Here is a 26303-nt window from a genome sequence, read left to right on the forward strand (position 1 = left end):
TTATAACACGGAGTCGGCTTTGCAGCCTTGGCTAAATGTAATTTACACGAGACTAGATAATGATCTGAGATGTCATCGCTCTGCTGCAGAATTTCAACGGCATCAACATCTATTCCATGTGATAATATTAGATCTAGAGTATGATTACGACGATGAGTAGGTCCTGACATGTGTTGTCTAACTCCAATTGAGTTTACAATGTCTTTAAATGCCAATCCCAATGCATCTTTTTCATTATCGATGTGTATATTAAAATCACCAACAATTAGTACTTTATCTGCACCCAATACTAACTCTGATAGAAAGTCCGCAAATTCTTTGATAAAGTCTGTATGGTGCCCTGGTGGCCTGTATACAGTAGCCAGCACAAATCTCAAACGTGATTTATCATTTACACTATATATTTTTACATTAAGCACCAATGCTTCAAAAGAATTATATTTAAAACTTGATTTCTTAGTGGTTTTAAAAATATTACTATAAATTACAGCAACACCCCACCCCCTTTGCGTTTCAGACGAGGTTCATGTTTATAACAGTAATCTTGCGGGGTGGACTCATTTAAAGTAATGTAATCGTTTGGTTTTAGTCAGGTTTCTGTCAAACACAGCACATCTAGGTTATTATCTGAAATCATATCATTAACAATGAGTGCTTTTGAAGCAAGCGATCAAATATTCAGCAACCCAAGCTTTAGCATTTGCTTAGCATTTGCTTTTTTCTTTGTTGTTTTAATTGTTTCTGTACAGCGCTTTGAGATGTACATTTAAAGGTGCTATAGAAAATAAAGGTGTATGTATCTGTATTATAGCTGTTTTTTTGTTGTTGAACATCTATTAAATTTTTAACCTTAGATGGGTTTAAACGTTTAAACGTTTGATTTCCAAATTCGGGGAACAGACACAGTCTCTATATGATGATAGCTAGGTGAAAGAGGCTCTATGTGATGGGATTTATCTGACCTGGGTGACGCGAGGCCGCTAGCAGACGGTCGGTTTAGCCAGTCTGTCTGCTTCCTGACCTGGTGCCCAGTTTGTCATGTTTGAGCTCTAAGACTATGAGCCATATTACTAGAGAGAAGACCAGCACCATCCCAGGAGGGATGAATACCATGTCTTTTCAACAGGTCAGGTTTGCCCCAAAAACTTTTCCAATTGTCTATGAATTCTATATTTTTGCGCGGACACCACTCGGACAGTCAGCGATTCAGTGAACACAATCTACTAACTATCTCATCACTCCTGCGAACAGGAAGGGGGCCAGAGCAAATTACAGTGCTTGACATCGTACTTGCGAGTTCACACACCTCTTTAATATTAATTTTGGTGATCTCCGACTGGCGGAGTTGAACATCATTAGTGCCGACATGAATAATGATCTTAGAGAATTTACGATTAGCATTAGCCAGCACTTTTAAATTTGCTTTGATGTCAGGCGCTCTGGCTCCCGGCAAACATGTGACTATGGTCGCTGGTGTCTCTATTTTCACGTTCCGTGTGATCGAATCGCCAATAACTAGGGCACAATCAACAGAACTCTCAGTGGGTGTTTCACTGAGAGGGGCAAATCGATTTGCTATGGAAATCGGAACGGAAGAGTGGTTTTTTGAACCACGACTAGAGCGATTCCTCACTGTCACCCATTTGCCTGGCTGCTCAGGCACTACTTCAGCTGGAACCGCACCATGTAAAGAGTCCACTAAGCTAGGCGCATCCAAAGCAGTATCTAAAGCTCTAGCACTCTTACCATCCTCAATAAAAGTTTGGATGCGTACCTCTAGTTCTGAAATCTTCTCTGTTAGCCTAACTGACTCCATGCATTTATCACATATAAATCCTATATTGCCAGCAGAGAAGGCTATGCTAAACATGTGACATGAAGTGCAGGTGACAATAACAGGACAAGACATTACTCACCGTGTTTGTTGACTGATTCTTACTCACCTGAGCTTTTTATGAACTCAAAGGCGCGGGCGCGCGAGACAAAATAAATAAATAAAGAAAAATAGCTGAGCGCACGGGTGGCGCGTTAACAGCTAGCAGTAGCGAATTACTAGCGTGTTGTGCTAGTAGTAACGGAAGCTATCGATGTCAGGTTAATCTGAGATGTTGGGTAAGCAGTAAGCTGTATTTAGTATAAACAACTACAAATTGTAGTAAATGATGGTTCAAAACAAAGAAATACGAGGCTAAGACGGAGCTTACAGCACCGAAGCAAACAAACTCACAGCAGGCAGCGAGGCAGACAGGAGCAATCGATCAGCCAGGCTAGAGCGAGAGCGGTGTTGTTCAAATAATGGCAAAAGCTTACAAAGACAGTAGTATTAGGATCATTTCTGCATTATATAAAGCCTTAATAAACAACGATAAACACACAACTCAAAAAGTGAAATTAAAATGGGAAAAATTATTTAACATAGAAATTGATGATATGGATTGGCTAGACATGTGAAAATTACATCATACAACAACCGGCTCGCGGACATGGAGGGAGTTTGCCTGGAAAAACCAGATAAGACTTTTTATTACACCCAAATTAAAAAGTAAACAATTACAGAGGCAACAGATATGTTGCAGAGAATGTGGGGAGACAGATGTTGACCATTCACACATTTTTTGGAAGTGTCCGAAACTTCTAGAGTTTTGGGAAAATACTTGTAATGTCATGTGCCAAGTCTTGGGATATACAATCCTTTTGAAACCTGAGGTTTTATATTTGTGTAATTTTTGTGATGGTACTATTCATAAATGTGATGAATATTTGGTAAAAATAATGTTGATAGCAGCAAAAAAATCTATCACAAGGAAATGGGGGAAAGCTACGGTGCCATCAAAGGAGCAATGGATAACTACAATTGAGGACATATTCCTAATGGAGAAAATGACATACATACTGAGACTACAAGAACCACAATTGGAAAGGAAATGGAAAAAATGGTCACTGTACAAGCAAAGTAATTAACAATGATGTAAAACCCAGTCATGTTAATATTGTTATTGTTTTGTTCTAAAAGTTCAAAAAATTTAAGTAAAAAAAAAAAAAGAAAGAATATCTCTATAGATTGTTGCAACACCACCGCCACGACCAATCAGACGGGGCTCATGCTTATAGGAGTATCCTGATGGAGTAGACTCATTTAGACCGAAATAATCATTTGGTTTAAGCCAGGTTTCAGTAAGGCAAAGTACATCTAAGCTATTATCTGTGACTATTTCATTTACAATAACTGCCTTAGGTGTGAGTGATCTCATGTTTAGAAGACCTAGCTTTAGAAACATTAACCATTCATTTAGCGCGAATAATCTACTAAACTTTTCAAGTCCTAGTCGGTACGTGGGAAGCGGTCCTGACACAAGGATCGTTGTTTCGGGCGATGTGCTGCGTACCGTATCGATCAGATTCCTGAAGTCTTTCTTCAGAACCTCCGTCTGGCGCAGCCTGATGTCGTTCACTCCCGCGTGCAAGACCACAGTTCTGACGCGCTCGTCTCCGTTCAGAATCTCGGGAACGTGAGCAGCGATTTCAGAAACACGAGCACCAGGAAAGCAGTGACTGTGCACCTTACTTTTACCTAACGTAGCGTGTACGTGCCGAATGATGGAATCGCCGATGATCACAGCATCACGTTCTGTTTCGCGAAGAGGGGAGAAACGGTTTTGGGTGGATATCTCGAAAACCGGGAGGGTCGGAGAGAGTCTTGGTCTAGACCTGACTCGCGTCTTCCGCTGTGGAACCATCCAGGCTTCGTGGTGGCGTGTTGGAGCCGGAGTGAACGAGACCATGGCTGATCGCGACCTTGGCGCTCGGGACCGATGCTGAGAGACACACGGAGTAGACGAGGTCGGAGTCAGCGGGTTAGTAACGTTAATCACTGATTTGTGTGCATCGGCGCGTGATGTTTCAAGAGCTAAATGCCGGTCTCTCAGCTCGGCTTGTCTCACTAAAAGGTTGTGGATCTGTTTCTCAACAGCTTCCAGCTCAGACTGCAGTGCGTGCAGCTCAAATGTGTCCTCACCTGCACCAAAAGGTAGACTACTTACATCTGATATATTCGTCATTTTAACAGATGGACAGTAAGTTAGCAACGACGCTACCAGTGATGCTATCAATATTAATACTAATTTATGACTGAAGTCTTGGATATAATACGTTTTTTAGTGGTACGGGTGTAGAGTAGACGCACGATAGGCGAAAAAATGTTTGTAAGTGAGTGTGGAGAAGCCGTTCAGCCGTGATCCACAGAAGTAACCTATAAGAGTATCCGCTGTTGGATCACTAATAGGCTTGAGACGCGTCTGCTCAACAGTCCGCGTTGTAACTATGAGGTTTGAGCAGCAGTGCTTCTCAGTGAGGAAAAGTAGAAAATGTTTGTTGTGAGTTTAAAGAGAAATATCAAGAATTATAAATCAAATGGATGGATTTCCAAAGACAACAACGCGTTCAGACGCGACGCATGCGCATTTGTCAACAGGATTCGTCAGCATTCGTTCATCAGTTTAGACTGGAGTGAGATGTAACATTTTTATAATTGTAACGAGTAACGATGCAGCACATAAAAAATGTATTACACTCGTCGAAAATATGTACTGAAGTAAAAGTGGAAGTAGGAGAAAAAAAGAATACTCTAGTAAAATACAGATACAGCCTTTTAGTACTTAAGTACAGCAGTAAAGTAGTTCTACTTCGTTACTATACATCTCTGCTCATTTCTCTTTATCTTTCTTTATATTCAATCAGAATTAAAGTCTCATTCAAACAAAAAGCAAGTTGCAGTACTATAGCATCTCGGGGTATTTTCCCTCCCAAATCTGGTTTCCAGCATGACTAGTTGCTATTTGCAGAACAAAGTTTCATTAACAGCTTTCTGGGCGCACTCTCAAACAGAACAACAAATAAAATACTCAACATATACCAATTTGGTTGAATTTAACCATAATCAATGCTCTTATTAGCAAAGGTAAACACATTTTTTAAAACCTTTTAAATCTGATTACCAGTTTTCTTCAAAATTTTACTTAACAGAAAAGCCCATTTTTAATTAAACCTTTTAATTAATTTAGAAGCATTTTAAAGGAAAAATGTCAAGTCTGTCATCCTACCTACCTTAATACTTTAAGTCCTTTTAGCCCGTCTGGAATGGTCCCTCTGTCGAACAGGGTTCTGCAGTCTGCAGAATGAAGACAACGTGGTTCCTCGTTCCATCCATCCGACAGAGGGAGATTCCAAGGACTCCTGGCTGGCTCGCCAAAATGTGGTAGATTTTTCCCTAAACCTAACTATCTGGGTCTCGTCTACTAATCGACATCCCTGAACGTCTACTGTCGACGTTTAGTCTATCTGGGTCTCGTCTACAAATCGACGTCCCCTGGATCTCGTCTACAAATCAACATCCCCGTTCAATAATAGTCACCTAACTAACTTGTTCCTCTAAACTAGCTTCCTTCATGAACTAGCTTCCTGCGCAGGAATAAATCGACAAACAGACCTGCAAATGTCCTTTAAATGCTTTAATCACAGCCAGGAGATCTTCCCGAGAAGTTATCAGGGAATCTCTCCCAAGAAGCAAGGCCGGAGGATCTCAGACAAATTCCATTGAGAATCCCACCGTAAAACACAGATACAACATTTTTTATAGAATTGAGAAAACAAATAAGACTAATGTCACATTCACCGTCTTCTTCCTCATCTGTGTGTGCACTACACTTCCCATCATCCTCCTTGGCACACATGCACTCTATCAGCCATCATCATCATCAGCTGCACTCCCTCGTTAACAATCCCTATATATTCAACACTCTCCCTTCACTCCTGGTCTGGTCTCGTCAACACACGTCTCTACATGGACACACAGACTCACCTCTCGTTTCCTGAAACTTACCTGAATCCCTGACCTTCTTCAGCCTGCTGCTGTACGCTTCTGATCCTAGTCATCATCACCTGCAAGAGAGACATTGTTATTCTACAGCTAAGTCATCATAAACTGTCTATAATCTGCTTACTCACCGTTATCTCTGGAACCGATTCATTCTGCTGAATAAATTACATTATATACTTACCTTCCTGTTTGCTTCTTGTCTGAAACCTGACAGAAGACCAGACCAAGATGCAGAATCCTTTTGATTCCAGAACGAGTCAGCTTTCATTATTCGACGCAGCCCCGTTCATCATCCGGTTGGTTCCTGCCGAGCCGGCATTCCAGTTCGGGTCCGGAACGCCACCGTCTCCAGCCATCTTCGCCACGCCATCCATCCTCATCCATAGTCCAGCCGAGCCTGCACTTCACGTCAGTCCAGCCGAGCCTGCACTTAACGCCAGTCCAGCCGAGCCCGCACGTCACGCTAGAGCTGCCGAGACCAAGGCAGTATGCGTCGTGCCCGCCGCCCCTGAGACTGTGAGCATCATGCCCGCCACGCCTGTGACTGACAGCGTCGTGCCCGCCAAGCCAGAGACTGTCCGCCCAGTAATAATGATAATAATAATTCGTTACATTTATATAGCGCTTTTTCTGAGACCTCAAAGCGCTTTACATAGATGGGGGAATCTCCTCAACCACCACCAATGTGCAGCATCCACTTGGATGATGCGACGGCAGCCATATTGCGCCAGAACGCCCACCACACACCAGCTTACTGGTGGAGAGGAGACAGTGATGAAGCCAATCAGTATATGGGGATGATTAGGAGGCCATGATGGACAGGGGCCAAGGGGCAAATTTGGCCAGGATGCCGGGGTTACACCCCTACTCTTTTTCGAAGGACATCCTTGGATTTTTAATGACCACAGAGAGTCTGGACCTCGGTTTAACGTCTCATCCGAAGGACGGTGCTCTTTTGGCAGTATAGTGTCCCCGTCACTACACTGGGGCATTAGGACTCACACAGACCACAGGGTGAGCACCCCCTGCTGGCCTCACTAAGACCACTTCCAGCAGCAACCTGGTTTTTCTCAGGAGGTCTCCCATCCAGGTACTAACCAGGCTCAGCCCTGCTTAGCTTCAGTGGACAACCAGTCTTGGGCTACAGGGTGATATGGCTGCTGGCCAGTGTCTCCTGTTCCTGTCCTCAGCCAGAGTCCGGATGAGAAGGACTTAATTGACCTTTTTTCAGAGCTTCCTTCGCCGCTGGTCCCATCCAGCTCAGTGCCCTCTTCGCCGCTGGACCCGTCCAGCACAACGCCCTCTTCATCGCTGGTCCTGTCCAGCTCAGATCCCTCTTCACCGCTGGTTCCATCCAGCTCAGAGCCCTCTTCACCGCTGGTCCCGTCCAGCCCAGAGCCTTCACCGCTAATCCCGTCCAGCCCAGAGCCTTCACCGCTGGTCCCGTCCAGCACAGAGCCTTCACCGCTGGTCCCGTTCAGCACAGAGCCTTCGTCGCTGGTCCTGTCCAGCACTGAGCCCTCTTCGCTGCTGGTCCCATCCAGCACTGAGCCCTCTTCGCCGCTGGTCCCGTCCAGCCCAAAGCCTTCATCGCTGGTCTCGTCCAGCCCAAAGCCTTCTTCACTGGTCCCGTCCAGCACAGAGCCTTCATCGCTGGTCCTGTCCAGCACAGAGCCTTCATTGCTGGTCCCGCCCAGCACAGAGCCCTCATCGCTGCCCAGCACAGAGCCCTCATCGCTGCCCAGCACAAGGCTCTCATCGCTGATCCCACCCAGCCTCCCTCTCCCACCTCCGCTGTTGGTGTCTTCATGCTCTACTGTTTTGCCTCTACTGAGCCCTGTCGACCCTGCTGCCCATCCACAGCTACCCGCCAGTGTTGCTGTGGAGCCGCCTCTGGGACTCCAGGCCTCAGCATCGCCCTGGTCAGTGGATCCCCTGTCCTAGCCTCAGTCCCCTGAACCTCTGACTCCACCTTGGTCCTCCGACCCTGCAGCTTCTCTTCGGCTCATTGTGCCCTCACCTCTGCCGGGTCTTATCAGCCCTATAGCTCCACCAGGCTCACTCCTCCTTCCTTCCTCGCATTGGTCAGCCGTCACCCTGGTTCCACCTTGGGACTCCGTGCTGCCGGCTGCGCCTCTGACCTGCATCCCTTCTGCTCTACCGGGTTCCGTCTTCCCTCCTGCTCCTCAGTCGTCCTCCCTCGCACTGGTTACGCCACGGGCTTCCAGAGCCCCTTCTCCGCCTCGGTCCCATCAGCCTGCAGATCCGCCTTGGCCCTCCAGACCTGTGGTGTCGCCTCAGCTCAGGGTCCCTCCGGCTCAGTTGGGGATCCCTGGAACTCCTGCTATGCATGCTTCGCCATGGCCACCTCCTCAGCCTGCTTCGCCATGGCCACCTCCTCAGCCTGCTTCGCCATGGTCTCCTCCTCGTCCTGCGCCGCCGGGGTCAGCGATACCATCCTGGAGTCTCTTGTCTGTCATCTCCCTGTCCACCCTCCGGTCACAGACTTCAGGATACCCACCCCCCCTCCCGTGTTCTGCCTTCTACGGCGTGGTTCGCGCCTAGCGGGAGGGGGGAGTAATGTCACATTCGCCGTCTTCTTCCTCATCTGTGTGTGCACTACACTTCCCATCATCCTCCTTGGCACACCTGCACTCTATCAGCCATCATCATCACCTGCACTCCCTCGTTAACAAGCCCTATATATTCAGCACTCTCCCTTCACTCCTGGTCTGGTCTCGTCAACAGACGTCTCTACATGGACACACAGAATCACCTCTCGTATCCTGACACTTACCTGAATCCCCGACCTTCTTCAGCCTGCTGCTGTACACTTCTGATCCTAGTCATCATCACCTGTAAGAGAGACATTGTTATTCTACAGCTAAGTCATCATAAACTGTCTATAATCTGCTTACTCACCGTTATCTCTGGAACCGATCCATTCTGCTGAATAAATTACATTATATACTTACCTTCCTGTTTGCTTCTTGTCTGAAACCTGACAACTAACATGTCACCTTCAAAATGATTGGTTCAATTGGTTCAAAAGCCCCACCTTTTTCCTCTGTCACTGGCACAAGCAAACTCTGATTTTGTGATTACTTATCACAAGGTTTTGAGAACTAGTCATTTGTCTAGTTTCACTTCCCTTTTCTGTTATTTATACACACATACACTCAAAGTCACAAGTTTTCCCCAAATAGTTTGGACACATTAAAAGCATATGAATGTTGTTCCTGCAAGAAAAACAAATGTTAGTTGATTACCTAAAGTTGATTCATTCAAATCCATCACATTAACTACTCCTTTAAAGCAGGCATACACTGTGCGATTTCAGCAAGGTTACCTACTCAAACTGAACGAGTAGATCTCATGCGATGTAAAACCAAAGATCGCGATTTATGTGCTCACACTATACGGTCTGATCATCGAGCTGTGACTTGACTGCTCACACTATACGTGTGAAATATGTGCGATAAACCCCTGTGCCGGGTTGCGCCAATAGACCATGATATTGTGTATCCAGAGATATTGTCAAAACAAGCATCAGCTATCAATATCAAGAGGATTTAGCATTTCCAATTTATGTATTTTATTATTGTTATTATTAGGGAAGGCCTACTTTTTATTATAAAATTGATAGGCTATTATAATTAATTTGCCACGCACTAATTTCATAGAGCAGCACCGCATTACTAACATTCTGAGAGGATAATACAAGATTACATAGAAGCTTACTCCTCATTGAAAATTGTCTAAAAACATAGACTTATAATTAAAAGTATTAACAGTCTATAATATGTCCGAACACTGCTATAATCAGTCACCAATGAAAATTAAAAACAGCTTTATTTCAAAAACAGCTTGTGTAACATGAACACTGTTTAACAAATTAATAAAAGACGCAGGGTGTAGCTACATAACAGGTGGCTTGAAAGACGTGGGTAATATGGTTTATCCATTTTACAACACAAACCGGAGGTAAGCAATAGTAATTTGTAGCTAGTTTGATAGTGTCACGGGATGGTAAATAGTGAAGTGAGGATTTAAAGAAGGACATAATCAAAAACAAAACTACAACAAAAACACCCCGTAGGGGAAAACAAGACAGACATCTGGTATTACTGGAAACACAAGGGAAACATAAAACAACGAACTAGCACAGGACTGCAAACACTGGAAGACTAAATAGGGAAGCAAACTAGCGCGTCTACACATCGACGTCGGCTGAGTCTAAGCCTATACTCTAGTGCGTCTACACATCGACGTCGGCTGAGTCTAACCCTATATTCTAGTGCGTCTACACATCGACGTCGGCTGAGTCTAACCCTATACTCTAGTGCGTCTACACATCGACGTCGGCTGGGTGCTAATCCTATACTCTAGTGCGTCTACACATCGACGTCGGCTAAGTGTTAACCCTAGTGCATCTACACATCAATGTCGGCTGAGTCTAATCCTATATCTAACGCGTCTACACATCGACGCCGGCTGAGTCTTATCCTATATCCTAGCGCATCTACACATCGACGTCGGCTGAGTCTAACCCTATACCCTAGTGCGTCTACACATCGACGGCGGCTGAGTCTAATCTTATATCCTAGCGCATCTACACATCGACGTCAGCTGAGTCTAATCCTATACTCTAGCGCGTCTACACATCGATGTCGGCTGAGTCTAACCCTATACTCTAGCGCATCTACACATCGATGTCGGCTGAGTCTAACCCTATACCCTAGTGTGTCTACACATCAACGTCGGCTGAGTCTAACCCTATACCCTAGCGCGTCTACACATCGACGTCGGCTGAGTCTAATCCTATATCCTAGCGCATCTACGCATCGACATCAGCTGAGTCTAATCCTTTATATAGCGCGTCTACACATCGACGCCGGCTGAGTCTAATCCTATATCTTAGCGCATCTACACATCGACGTCGACTGAGTCTAATCCTAGCGCATCTACACATCGACGTCGGCTGAGTCTAACCCTATACTCTAGCGCATCTACACATCGACGTCGACTGAGTCTAATCCTAGCGCATCTACACATCGACGTCGGCTGAGTCTAACCCTATACTCTAGCGCATCTACACATCTATCTAGCGCGTCTACACATCGACGCCGGCTGAGTCTAACCCTATATCTAGCGCGTCTACACATCGACACCGGCTGAGTCTAATCCTAGCGCATCTACACATCGACGTCGGCTGAGTCTAACCCTATACTCTAGCGCGTCTACACATCGATGTCGGCAGAGTCTTACCCTATACTCTAGCGCGTCTACACATCGATGTCGGCTGAGTCTAACCCTATACTCTAGCGTGTCTACACATCGACGTCGGCTGGGTGCTAATCCTATACCCTAGTGCATCTACACATCAACGTCGGCTGAGTCTAATCCTATATCCTAGCGTATCTACACATCGACATAAACTGAGTCTATTCCTATATTTAGCGTATCTACACATCGACATCAACTGAGTCTATTCCTATATCTAGCGCATCTACACATCAACGTCGGCTGAGTCTAATCCTATACTCTAGTCTAGCGTGTCTACACATCGATGTTGGCTGAGTCTAACCCTATACCCTAGCGCAGGGCTATTCAATTAGTTTCATTCGAGGGCCGCATTATCAAATCGAAAAGTTGAGGTGGGCCGGTGGGTTGGTTTGGGGGTTTAGCTTATTTATTGAAACATAACAGTTTCAATAAATAAGTTAAAGCAACCCTAAAAAAGTGTGTTATTTACTTGGAAATGTGGTACCCAACAGTATGCAAATATATAAAACCATAATAAATAAAAAACTTGATAATTTACAGCTGTGTACAACTATTTTCCTTGGAACAAATAAATTATTTATACAAACTTATAGCTGTTGGTGAGAAATAATAATAATTTTATTTATAATTGTTATGCTTAAATGAAAATATTCTGACAATGAGACTTGTTAACCACAGGCTATTCGCTCCCACTGTATAAAAAATGCCTAAACACAAGTTCAATACGCACCTTTACAAAGAAACTGACATCATTTCATAACAAGCATTAATTATATATTCCTCTACCCACCTAATAAAACTAATGCAATATAAATCACTATATTTACTATTAAACTATATAATATTATAGTATATATATATTTACTATATTTATTTATTACTACATAGTATTCAATATAAATATTGCACATTTCTGCCCAACAATGGTAAATTACCACAGTACATTCATGGTAAATGTTTGTAAGGGTGATTAAGGGATTTAAAGTCTTCTAATTTCATTCATGCCACAATGTTTCTCCTGCTTTCCTCATCAGTCTTGTTGGGAACGTTGAGGCTGTTTCATCCGATTTAATACTAGTTAAATCATCGAGTGATTTGTGGTTTTGTAACAGAAAGGTAAGTAAGTAAGTAAGTAAGTAAGCTTTATTTCTATAGCACTTTTCACAGACAATGGAGTCACAAAGTGCTTCACAGAGTTAAAAATATACACATAACATAAATGCACATACAATACAAAATTACACATATACAGTATATGTGCCACAATAAAAAAGAAAACATAAAACTAGTTAAAAGCTTGTCTAAAAAGGTGTCTTTAGGTGCTTTTTAAAAATTTCTACAGAGTCCGAAGCTCTCAAGTCTAATGGAAGAGCGTTCCAGAGCCTTGGAGCCACCACGCAGAAAGCGCGATCACCTCTCGTTTTTAAACGTGTTCTAGGAACAGTTAAAAGATCTTGACCCGAAGACCTCAAAGAACGGCCTGAAGTGTAGGCATGAAGTATATCCTGGATATACGCCGGAGCTTGATTATGCAAGGCTCTAAAAGTAATGGTTAAAATTTTAAATTGCACTCTAAAACTAACTGGAAGCCAGTGAAGAGCCTTGAGTATAGGTTTAATGTGAGATCTTCTTTTGGTCTTTGTTAAAAGTCTAGCAGCAGCATTCTGAACTACTTGCAATTTGTCCATGGAGGATTTGTTTAAACAAGTGTACAGTACATTGCAGTAGTCAAGACGAGATGAAATAAAAGCATGAACAAGCATCTCCATCTCATTATTAGAAACTACAGATCTGATTTTAGCGATATTCCTGAGATGGAAAAAACAGGAATGAACCACAGATTTAACATGACTGTTAAAACACATAGATCTATCAAAAATGACACCTAGGTTTCGCACAGCATTACATTCTGAGGGTGATAGAGCCCCAATGGCCAGTTTAATCTTGGGAAAAATGTTGTCAGGGGCAAAAATCAGCACCTCAGTTTTATCTTGGTTTAGCTGCAAAAAATTGTCTGCCATCCAATTGTTGATGGAGGCTAGGCAGTTATGCAAGGTTTCTGTCGAACTGAAACGCTTCCCACTGGTTGTCGCAACGCTGTTTAATATAGTGTCCGGGACCGGGAGTAAACGCAACTCTGTGCTGGGCCGTGTTGAAAACACGAAAACATCGCTATTTGTTGTTATACTGTACTGACCGAGAAACCGCTTCAGATGATTCAGTGACGGAGCGGTCCGAATGAAAAACCGTTATGCAAGCGCATTTAGAATCGAACCAAAAGAATGATTCATTCACGAATGATTGGTAGCCTATCGGTTCAGTCGACATAAATTCGGGACACATATAATAACTGCTGAAATATTCGCACGTAAAACGTTTCTCAGGTCAATCGGAGCAAGTATCAAACTGAATTAGCCACACCGCCAGGAAAAGAGGAGGAGGGAGGTTGGTGCCGTCGGGCCGCACGGAGATGATTGGCGGGCCGCCAATTGAAAAGCCCTGCCCTAGCGCGTCTACACATCGACGTCGGCTGGGTGCTAATCCTATACTCTAGTTCGTCTACACATTGATGTCGGCTGAGTCTAATCCTATACCCTAGTGCGTCTACACATCGACGTCGGCTGAGTGTTAACCCTAGTGCATCTACACATCGATGTCGGCTGAGTCTAATCCTATATCTAACGCGTCTACACATCGACGCCGGCTGAGTCTTATCCTATATCCTAGCGCATCTACACATCGACGTCGGCTGAGTCTAACCCTATACCCTAGTGCGTCTACACATCGACGGCGGCTGAGTCTAATCTTATATCCTAGCGCATCTACACATCGACATCAGCTGAGTCTAATCCTATATTCTAGTGCGTCTACACATCGACGCCGGCTGAGTCTAATCCTATACTCTAGCACGTCTACACATCGACGTCGGTGGATGCTAATACCTGTTCCCCTAACTAGCTTACTTCCTTCGCAGGAATAATCGACAAACAGACTTCAGTAAATGTCCCTTAAATGCTTTAATCATGGCCGGAGGATCTCTCGACCATTTCTTGGAGAATCTCCCCCAAGAAGAAGCAAGGCTGGAGGATCTAAGACAAATTCCAATGAGAATCCCACCAGCAAAAAAAATACAACAGTTTTTATAGAATAAGGAGGTATGGCAAAAATATCATGCTGCATTATATAATTTCCCCTCAATTTGATTGGTTTTCATAGAAAAACCCTTCTGTTACTAGGTAAAGCAAACTTTGTTTTAATGATTACTTCATTGTTAATCACAAGGTTTAAGCATATCACCTGTCTAGTTTCATTTCCCAAATTTGTTATTTTTACAATCGCACAACCAAAGTAAAAGAGGCATGGCAACACAACATACAACATTCAAAAACACAGGACAGAACGTTTTAGTACATTGTGTTTCAAAGTGTTATCATGTTTGGCCTAAAAATAGAAATAAGGTTAGATGTTAGAAACATGGTTAGTTTAATATACAGTTTACTAATTTATTTATTAAAAATCCACCACAGAGGTCATCTTCATTGCTAGCCATTTTTAAGTCTTTTTTAAAAACATATCTGTTTTATTTGGCTTTCGAATAGAACATGAAATGGGTTTTTGAAGCTGATAGAATGTATGATGTTCTATTTAAATGTTTTTTTTATTTTTTTATTCTTGCTTGATCTGTAAAGTACTTTGGGTCAACTTCTGTTGTTTTTAAATGTGTTATAAAAATATGACTTGACTCAATCAGAGAAAACAGTTTAAAGAGATTCGTGTGAAAGTTTGAGTCAGCAGGACTCGTCAGTGACGTGGTCCCTGTAAAAAAACAGAAAACCAACTGTGAACATGCTGAAATCAGGAGCAACTAGGTCTGCACAATTTAGGGGGGATCTGGTTAAATTCTGCTTAAAATTGTGATTTAACAAAAAAAGATAAAGAACATCAGGTTTGTTGTGTCTACTTGTAGGGTTGCACAATTTACCCCCAAAAAATTGTGCTTATAAATCAGTATGACTAATAATAATTAATATGATTAATATTAGTAGTAGTACTAAATAAAACACATTATTATAACTATAGTAATAACACTATTTCGTTATTATAAAAATACAGTATTTAAGAATAAATATAATATAGTAATCAAAATAATAATATTTTATAAGAAAAATGCAGGCAGCCTATAACTATAAATAATTAGAAAGGAACACTTAAGAAACAACAAACAAAGAACGAGAACAAATGGTGACTGGGAAAACTAAGCAGAATATGACCATGAAACTAAACAAGACATGGTCTTGACAGGCATCTCCTTCACATTCAAACAGGTCTCCTGGTTGACCATTCCAAGATGGCGGCAGTTTTGACATACCTGAATCAGCCGAGCTGCATCTACTGTACATATCTATGGTTGGCAACCCTAGCTGCGGTGAATGCACAGGTAAGTTTACTCCCTCAAATTTGCAAGTGTAACCAGATGTATTTAGTGAGATTAAGTATAAAAAAATCTTTATGGAAGTTTTTATTTTATGAACCATTCCTTCAAAAATAGGAAGTGTTACAACCCAAACCTGATGAACTTCAGATTTTAAATAGAGACACCAGAGGACACCATTTCTTAGCAGACGAAGAACATCCAGGTAAGATTGATATGTTGTTACAAAATGTGAATGTGCTATCAAAAATATCACTGGACAGATTCCATATCATTTGAAGGAAAAATTACGTATGTAGCCACCCAGCCAAATTTGAATGATAAAAAATGTAGCCAAGTAAATAAAATAAGCTATCAAAATCTTGAAAAAATGAGCAGTGGTCTCTGCTCTCAAACGCTGTTGGCTGCGCTGAAACCACGGCCACTCGCGGGAAAGTTGACTCGCGGGCACGCACTGCCGATCATGGCACCAGTTGTCGGCGTGACGGGAGGATGAAGGCCGAGCCGGGAGATAGTCGGTTCGGCCCCATTCACCAGTAACAGTGGATTATAAGTGAATCCCAGTTGTCTCTGACGAAAGTTCATAAAACTATCCTGTGTAAATTGATCACTACAGAGGCGGGTTTTGGCGGTGATCCTCAGCTCTCCATCAAGGTGGCTCTTCACAAATTTAATCCACATCTTGTTGATATGATTGTTGTTCGGAAATTTAAATAAGGACACTGATCTGTTTTGTAAGTGATTGCATCCAGGTAATACGCATTTCCGTGATGAAGGCATAGCTAGCTAGCAAACTGTAGGCTGTAGTAAATAGTACTGACAGTAACTCGCAAACTGATAGGGGAGAGGGGCAGCCTCAGTGGCTCCAGTGCGTCATCGACAGTAGGGGCGGGGCCAGGAGCTCAGCGGCTCCAGTGCGTCATCGACAGTAGGGGCGGGGCCAGGAGCTCAGCGGCTCCAGTGCGTCATCGACAGTAGGGGCAGGGCCAGGAGCTCAGTGGCTCCAGTGCGTCATCGACAGTAGGGGCGGTGCCAGGAGCTCAGCGGCTCCAGTGTGTCATCGACAGTAGGGGCGGGGCCAGGAGCTCGGTGGCTCCAGTGCGTCATTGACAGTAGGGGCGGGGCTAGGAGCTCAGCGGCTCCAGTGCATCGTTGAGGTAAACCCTGAAGGACCTGCGACCCTGGGGTTGAACCCAAGTCCAGACTGTAAATCCTGAGGGATGTGTGCGGAGAGGGATAGGACAGAGTGATAGCATCTATAATCCAATGGGAAAGGCACTGCTTGGTGACTGTGTTACTAAAGAAGACCAGAAAACAAGACAGGGGTAGCTGCAGGTCAGAGCAATGGGCATGCAGAAAGGAGGTGTGTTTTGAAGGTGTGAATTGCTACAACAAAAACTAACCCTGCCGCACACCTTGGCCGACAGATTCACGACCAATAATAAAGACCCTTCTCCGGGACCCGATACGGCATGACCCAACCTTTCATAATGCTCATTACTCCAACTTGCAAAAAACAGGGAGAATATACGCCACTGGCCCAACATAAATCTTTAGAGCCTGGACTGGATATAGTAGATGCAGCCTCTACGGCAATTGATGTATTGCTACGGAAATTCATGCGGCGAAGGGAAGTACAATGGGGCAGCCGGTCACAGGAGGTGTGCAAAATACCTCTGATCATACCTGGGTCAAAGTATAAGCAGGAGGAAGCTACTGACAGGGCCTGCAGATCTCCTACTCTTTTGAGCAATGCAAATAGTAGAGCCACCATAAGTCAAGTAAAGTCAAGTCAAGTCACATTTATTTATTTAGCGCTTTTTACAATACTGATTGTTTCAAAGCAGCTTTACAGAGATAAAAGGAGCTTAAGTTCAGTGATGTTTCATTTCTGATTTAAAAAAAAGTTATTTTAGTTTTTTATATATATATATATATATATATATATATATATATATATATATATATATATTAGGGATGCCACAATTCTCAATATAATATTGAACCGTTCGGTACGACATCCACGGTTCAATACGCGCTTGTGAATTGCGGTTTTTTCGGTTTTACGTTTAAATAATTTATGTGCGTTTCATTTCTCTCCGAATTGACTGTTTGTGTGTGCCTGTAAGTCTACAAGCTGATAAGGAAATTCCCCGCGAGTGAATTTTCAATCACTATGCTCTAAATTTAGGGGGCGCTTAACCATCATTCCACACTTTAACATGGCGAGCGGCGGTGAAGTGAGGCTACAGTACGAGGAAGCGCCGGCGTCTTTCAAATCCGTGGTGTGGGGACATTTCGGTTTTGCCGTTGAGTATAGTGCCGAGGAAGAAAAAACGGTAAACAATAAAAATAACTGTGTGCAAGCATTGTTTTACACGTGTAGCCTACTCAAACGGAAACACAGCAATATCACTGTCTGAAGGCACAAATATGTTTATTTGAAATGGTCAATTTAAAGGGGTCGCACATCGGACGCTCAGCGCCACGTCACATTATTCTCTATGAGTGTACACGTAGCGCTACACACACCGTCGGCGCCTTTCGGCGTCTGTCCGTGGCGCCCAGCAACGGCTCAGGACCATGTTCAAAATCCTGCCGCGCCACAGAGCGCCATCTATATAGTTTTACATTAAATGTACATTTATTTGTCTCAAATCGTCGTTAATGTATACTGACTTCCCCCTTTGCTGCAATATACATTTAGTTTTACATTCATTCACAGAAATCAGCTGCTTGAATGAAAATTGCTGATGTTATCGGATTTTCAGGCGATAGCCTATTGTCAATTCATTCAGTTAACGGACGCTCTGAGGTAAAGAGATGTCAGTGTTAATTGTATATTATACAATACACTAAGAACTAGTGGACTTTGCTTAGCTTTTAAGTTAAATAAAGGAGTATTGCAATAAATGGTTTTTATTTTTTTCTCCCTAACCTTATTGTTCCTATTGCCTAAGCACACAATAACAAAAAAACACTATTATGTGTCAAGCCATCAGAACCGAACCGAACCGAAAACCGTGGTTAAAAAACCGATCATGTATTGAACCGTGGGCTAACTGTATTGTTGCATCCCTAATATATATATATATATATTGATTATATATGTTATTGTTGAATATTAAATTAAATGTTAAATATAATGTCCCCAACTAAGCAAACCCAGCCAATGGCAACAAAGGTTAAAAATGGCGACAGTGGCAAGGAAACAAACTCCATCAGGTGGCAGAATGGATAAAAAAATCTTTGGGAGAACCCAAGCTCAGTCTGGGCCAGTTCTCCTCTGGCCAGTGAACGAACAGTGTATGACCAATATCGAGTTCTTCTAATCGAAGCTATCCGGGATGCTGAGGAGATGAAACTGATCAGGAATGTTATAAATAAAGCAATTTTTAGTATCAGAAGTGATAGTTCTAACATATTTGTAACACTGAGTTGGCTTTGCAGCCTTGGCGCGTCTCAAGCCTATTAGTGATCCAACACTGGATACTCTTAGAGGTTACGTCTGTGGATCAGACGCGTTGTCTTCTCCACACTCACTTATAAACATTTTTTTTCACCTATCGTGCGTCTACTCTACACCCGTACCACTAAAAAACGGATTATATCCAAGACACACAACGACACTCACTGACAGCGTCGTTGCTAACTTACTGTCCATCTGTTAAAATGGCGAATATATCAGATGTAAGTAGTCTACCTTTTGGTGCAGGTGAGGACACATTTGAGCTGCACGCACTGCAGTCTGAGCTGGAAGCTGTCGAGAAACAGATCCACGACCTTTTAGTGGGACAGGCCGAGCTGATCGACCGGCGTTTAGCTCTTGAAACATCACGCGCCGATGCACACAAATCAGTGATTAATGTTACTAACCCGCTGACTCCGACCTCGTCTACTCTGTGCGTCTCTCAGCATCAGTCCCGAGCGCCGAGGTCGCGATCAGCCATGGTCTCGTTCACTCCGGCTCCAACACGCCACCCCGAAGCCTGGATGGTTCCACAGTGGAAGACGCGAGTCAGGTCTAGACAAAGACTCTCTCCAACCCTCCCGGTTTTCGAGATATCCACCCAAAACCGCTTCTCCCCTCTTCGCGAAACAGAACGCGATGCTGTGATCATCCATCGTCCGGCACGTACACGCAACGTTAGGTAAAAATAAGGTGCACAGTCACTGCTTTCCTGGTGCTCGTGTTTCTGTAATCACTGCTCGCGTTCCCGATATTCTGAACGGTGACGAGCGCGTCGGAACTGTGGTCCTGCACGCGGGAGTGAACGACATCAGGCTGCGCCAAATGGAGGTTCTGAAGAAAGACTTCAGAAATCTGATCGATACGGTACGTAGCACATCGCCTGAAACAACGATCATTGTGTCAGGACCGCTTCCCACGTACCGACTAGGACATGAAAAGTTTAGTAGATTATTCGCGCTAAATGAATGGTTAATGTCATGGTGCAATGAGCAGAAACTGCTCTTTGTAAATAATTGGAATCTGTTTTGGGAGCGTCCTAGGCTTTTCCGTGCTGATGGCTTACACCCAAGCAGATTCGGAGCGGATCTTCTGTCGGATAACATCTCCAAAATGTTAAATACTTTTTGACTAGTAACCAAAAGTCCAAATCATATTCTCTGCGGAACCAATTTAACTGATATAAATACTAGTTTTGAACATTGCAAAGAAACTGTGTCTATTCCTCGTTTAGTGAGATCAAATAATACATCTACTGCAGGATCTAGGAAAAATATAATTGTTATTAAAACAGAAAATGTTGCTATAAGTAAACAAAAACAATTTCTAAAGCTAGGTCTTCTAAACATTAGATCACTCACACCTAAGGCAGTTATTGTAAATTAAATAGTCACAGATAATAGCTTAGATGTACTTTGCCTTACTGAAACCTGGCTTAACCCTCAGAGGTCGGAGATCACGCCGGCGTGATCTGCTCGCTTTTTTCCTTATGAGTTGAATTGAGACCCAAAATACTCTTTTGACTTTGATTTTACAAAACAAGTTTCATACATCAATCGATTCTGTTAAATGTGTATTATTTTTGTGTATACTCACAATAAAAACATAGTGTTGTGCTTTTCGACAAATAAAGAAAAATAAACACGAAGCGAGTTCTGCCTTCTCTCTGTCCGTGTAGTCCATTCTGAAACGCGTCCGAAAATGAATCATAACTCAGCGAATACTTCTCACACAGGCACGTAAGATATGTCTTTATGAAGCTTGAAATCTCCTCTTTTAAATGAAGTAATTTATATAAAAAACAAATGTTTTCAACTCATGTAATCCGTTTGAAAGCAAGGAGAGGTACCGTTTTTCCTTCTGCTTCATTATCTCTATAATCAGTGGCGGCCGCCCCGCCCCCTGCGCGATTCACATGTAAATCGTTAGATGATCTAGTATGCATCGCATACGCCCCCCGATCAATGCCATAAAAAGTTTCTTCATCAGACTTACTGATAGTTCATCGCGATTTGAGTATGAAACGCTTCTCCGGTAATAAAGATGCCCTTCAGATGATTCTGGACAGCGAGGAAGAATGCACCTTTTCCTCAGAGGAAGATTGTAACTCAGAGGACGAACGGCAGCATATTGAAGAGCGAATTCCGCCGAGAACACAATTTCGGAGTAAGTTTTACTTAAAAGTCTTTTGTCTTTTATTTTTCGTGTTCGCATTTATGAGGAAAAAACAATATTACGTGACAGTTCTCCATTATGGACGTGAGCGCTCTAAAAAAAGCACTAAAAGACTTTCAAACTTTCACAGAGACCTCAAAACAGAAAGTACAAATCCTTTCTTTAAAACGAATTTCGTTTTGTATCAATTGTATCTTAATTTTAATATTTTTTTCATTAACAAATTTCCTGGATTTAAACTGCAAATTAACATTTATATTTCTTATAATAAAAATGAAAGACCTATGTTACAGACATATGAAAGACAACATTTCGTTGATTAGTTTTGGATAGATTATACATTTTTAATGTAAAATATCTGCCACCTCAAATAAGCTTTTGTTTGCCAATATTTGCTTATGTTAAATATAATATGTTTTGTCAAAAATAAAGTTATCAAATAATCAATCAAATCCTTAACTTTGAAATATGTATGATAAAATGTATACTTTAGTTTTTACAAAGAAAGATTACACTTGAATTGTTGTTGTAATTGTAACCTTTTTAATAAAAAAATATATTTATAAGGTAGATGTAAACAAACTATTAAAAGGTAAATATAAGCCTTTTCTTTAAATAACTTTTATTGTGTTTTATTAGTGACAAATTTGGGGAGAGCATAAATATTCCAAAACTGAAAATACAGTATGAGAATTAACTGCACAATTACTAGACATGTTTTCCTTGGATATTATAGGCCAAATTGCAAGCACAATATGAGGAAAAATAAAAAAGAATTGAGATGCTTCCAACTGTTGCTCTTGCATTCTTGTGGCTCAGTGACTCACCTGAATGAATGGCTAATTAAGTATGCAAGCCCCATTGTCTCCTCAGGTGTGAACTACTACATATACATGACCGTTGACGCCCACTCCGCATATGGCCTTTCCAAACAGAAAGTGCTTTGCAAAATTCAAATCAATGTATTGTGTTATGTGAATGATAAGGCAGGGTGATTTTCACATCAGTTTGAAGAAAAAACACTAGGTGAGGACATCCATTAGACAAAAGTCTTATTGGCACATATTTAGAATGTGTTTTATGGCCTTATTTCAGAAACTTTAGTTTTTAGTTTTTTCAATAACCACGCATAAACATTATTCTCTCAAAAATGCAGACATGTACATTCTTGTTGCTCACATTTCATGGTAGTCCTGTTTGTGCTAAATAGTGTGTAATTTTTTTTTGCCATTAATATGTTTATAAGCAACTGAAAAAAGCAAAAATGTCAGGGCATGTCAGAACATCTCAAGGACCCCAAAAACACCTTAGACCCCAGAGGGTTAAACCAAATGATTATTTCGGTCTAAATGAGTCTACTCCATCAGGATACTCCTATAAGCATGAGCCCCGTCTGATTGGCCGTGGCGGCGGTGTTGCAACAATCTATAGAGATTTTCTAAATGTTACTCAGAAAACGGGTTATAAGTTTATTTCGTTTGAAGTACTTGTACTAAATGTTACGCTCTTAGATGTTAGGAAAACATCCCTATTATCTCTAGCCTTGGCTACCGTATATAGACCACCTGGGCCTTACGCTGATTTCCTAAAAGAGTTTGCAGATTTTCTCTCAGACCTATTAGTCAATGTCGATAAAGCATTAATTGTTGGAGATTTTAACATACACGTAGATAATCAAAATGATGCGTTAGGGGCTGCGTTTACAGATTTATTAAACTCCTTTGGGGTTAAGCAAAACGTTACCGGACCAACTCATCGTTTTAATCATACACTCGATTTAATTATATCACATGGAACCGATCCAACCGATATAGATATCATTCCACAAAGTGACGATGTCACTGACCATTACATGGTAACTTGCACATTACGTACCCCTGTAATATATGTACCCCTGTAAAAAAAAAAAAAAAAAAAAAAAAATATATCATGCTGCGCCGCGTTATCGACCTGGCAGAACAATACTTCCATCCACCATAGATAATTTTTCAAATTGCTTATCGGATCTGTCTCTGCTGCTCAGTGAACCCAAACAAACAGATGAACTAGAGGAATTAACTAGCACTATGAGCACCATTCTCTCTGGAAAATTGGATATTGTTGCACCCATTAGATTAAAAAAGGTCAGAGAGAAAAGTAAAGCACCATGGTACAACAATACTACGCATGTTTTAAAGAGAGAATCCTGTAATTTAGAGCGTAAATGGAAACAAACTAATTTGGAGGTCTTTAGAATCGCTTGGAAGGACAGTATGTCACGTTATAAAAAGGCCCTAAAAGCAGCCAGGGCTGAGCACCTCCGCAAACTAATAGAAAATAACCAAAACAATCCTAGGTTTTTATTTAACACCGTGGCTAGACTAACAAATAAACAAGTGTCACCTGAACAAAATATCCCATTACAGTTTAGTAGTAATGATTTCATGAAGTTCTTCACTGAGAAAATAGAAAACATCAGAACCACAATTGTAAACGTTCAATCTTCAATCGCGCCTTATAATTCAGCCTCAATTATCACCCCGCAAGAACAATTACAGTGCTTTACAACTATAGAACAAAAAGAGTTACAAAAACGTATCACTTCATCTAAATCAACAACATGTTTATTAGATCCTATACCCACTAAACTACTGAAAGAAGTGTTACATATAGTGGAAGAGCCTCTCCTCAATATTATTAACTCGTCTTTATCGTTAGGTTATGTTCCAAGAACATTTAAACTGGCAGTTATAAAACCTCTCATTAAGAAACCACAATTAGACCCACATAATCTAGCAAATTATAGACCCATTTCAAATCTTCCATTTATGTCTAAAATACTAGAAAACGTTGTGTCCGCCCAACTGGGCTCTTTCTTGCAAGAAAATGACATCTATGAAAAGTTTCAGTCTGGATTCAGGCCGCACCATAGCACTGAAACTGCGCTTGTTAAAATCACAAATGATTTACTCTTAGCTTCTGACCAAGGCTGTATCTCAATACTAGTTTTACTTGATCTTAGTGCTGCGTTCGATACTATAGATCACACAATACTCTTAGATCGACTACAAAATTATACTGGTGTTCAAGGACAAGCATTAAGCTGGTTCAGATCATACCTATCTGACCGCTACCATTTTGTCTATTTAAATGGGGAAAAATCGATCATAACTCCAGTAAACTATGGAGTGCCGCAGGGATCTGTGTTAGGCCCTCTGTTATTCTCAATATATATGATGCCACTTGGAAATATTATAAGGAAACTTGGAATTAGTTTCCATTGTTATGCTGATGACATTCAAATCTATATTTGAAATTTGAAATTTATTTGAAATTTATTTGAAGGATAACCCCTTGAGATGCACCATCTCGTTTTCGAGGGGGTCCTTAAAACAAACACAAAGACAAATACAAATACAGACAACAGGTTACATTGTATAACACATAATACTTCACATTCATACCAACATTTAGCTCTCCATATCTCCTCACATACCAGCCCTCTAAGTACATTGAAACAGAAAGTATACAGTCATCACATATAACATGCAGGTTCAGTACCGTTCAGTATAATGAAAATCACATGTAAAGTGGGGTATAATCAAAAACAAAAACATGTATTCTGCAAATGATCATATATTAATGGCCTAAAAAGATTTACAAGATAGATGTAAGCAAAATCTTAAATGGTCAATATAAGTCTTCTTCTAAATATATCTTTTGTCCTTGCATTGTGGCTCAGTGTCACACTTGAATGAATGACTCATTATGCAGAGTGGGTGGGGCATTGTATTCTCAGGTGTAAACCACTTCTCGTTCACGCCCCCCTCGCATATTGGCTTTCCAAGCAAAACCTGTCTTACACAATTTAAATGAATGTATTGTTTTAATGTGAACGATAAAGCAAGACTATTTTCACATAATTTTGAAGCCAGAACTCGAAGCAACAACATCCATTAGTCAAAAGTCTTATTGACACATATGTAGTATGTGTTTTGTGGCCTTATTTCAGCAATTTTTTATTTATTTTTAATAACCACACATAAACATTATTCTCTTAAAAATACAAACATATACATGCAGGTTGCTCACATATTATGGTAGCCCTGTTTGTGCTATATAGAGTGAATTTACACCTTTGCCATTATCATGTTTATAAATAACTGAAAAAAGCACAAATGTCAGGGCATGTCAAAACATCCTAAGGGCCCCAAAAACACCTTAGACCCCAGAGGGTTAGCTGGCCAAGGTCATATTGGCCACATTTTTGTTCAAATAAATACTCTGCAGAAATAAAATGATTGTTAAAAGCATCACATATATCAATGTTCTCGCTTAAAATACCGGCATCTAAAGTAATTTGCTTCGGCAGAGAAACGACAGAATTTCCCCGTTTAAGTGAGTTAACGGTTTTCCAGAATTTAACAGGATCACCAGCAGAATCAGTCATAGCACTGATGAAGTAGTTCGATTTTGCCTTTTTTACAGCTGCAGTACATTTATTTCTCAATTGTCTGAATATGAGCCAATCAGCTGGGATATCTGTTTTCCTTGCAGATGACCAAGCCTGATTCTTTAGCCGGAAAAGATTAGATAATTCTGGAGAGAACCAAGAATTTTTACGATTTTTTAAACGATAATTCTTAAAAGGGGCATGCTTGTCTGAAATATGGTTAAAAATACGAGAAAATGAGCAAGGGCTAAATGAGTCCAGAATACTGGTAGTGGATAAAAGCTCAGAGTGATACAAATGTAAGTTAAAAGCTTGCTGTGAGAAGTGTTTAAAATTTCTCTTACAGATAATACGAGGGTCTGGATATTTGAGTCTAGTGTTTCTTATACAGGCAATTGGACAATGATCACTGATAATATTTGCAAAAACCCCACTGGCTATACAGTGCGCCGATAACATGGAGGCTATGAAGGTTAGCATCATTGCCGAAATAAAACAAATACACACGGACATCTCTAAAGAGCTCAGCGAAGCAACGGGGCAACTCAAAAGGGAGCTTGGTGATTTTAGAGGAGAAATGAACATCAAATTGAGCGCTATTGAGACCGACATAAAAGATATAACGACTAGAGTG

General features: G+C 41.5%; 1 protein-coding gene across 1 annotated transcript in view; it reads left to right on the forward strand.

Moving 5' to 3' along the window:
* Positions 1 to 26303, forward strand: part of LOC307171189 (stonustoxin subunit beta-like) — a 173509-nt gene that overhangs the window by 58048 nt on the left and 89158 nt on the right. Inside the window, exons 2-3 of the mRNA XM_079892669.1 lie at positions 15487 to 15599; positions 15711 to 15798. Of these exons, the coding sequence (XP_079748795.1) occupies positions 15510 to 15599; positions 15711 to 15798 (178 nt within the window). The 5' untranslated portion in view covers positions 15487 to 15509. The remainder of the gene's footprint in view (positions 1 to 15486; positions 15600 to 15710; positions 15799 to 26303) is intronic.

The sequence above is a fragment of the Squalius cephalus genome (assembly GCF_949319135.1).
Source record: "Squalius cephalus genome assembly, chromosome: 14".
NCBI classification, from domain to species: Eukaryota; Metazoa; Chordata; class Actinopteri; order Cypriniformes; family Leuciscidae; genus Squalius; species Squalius cephalus.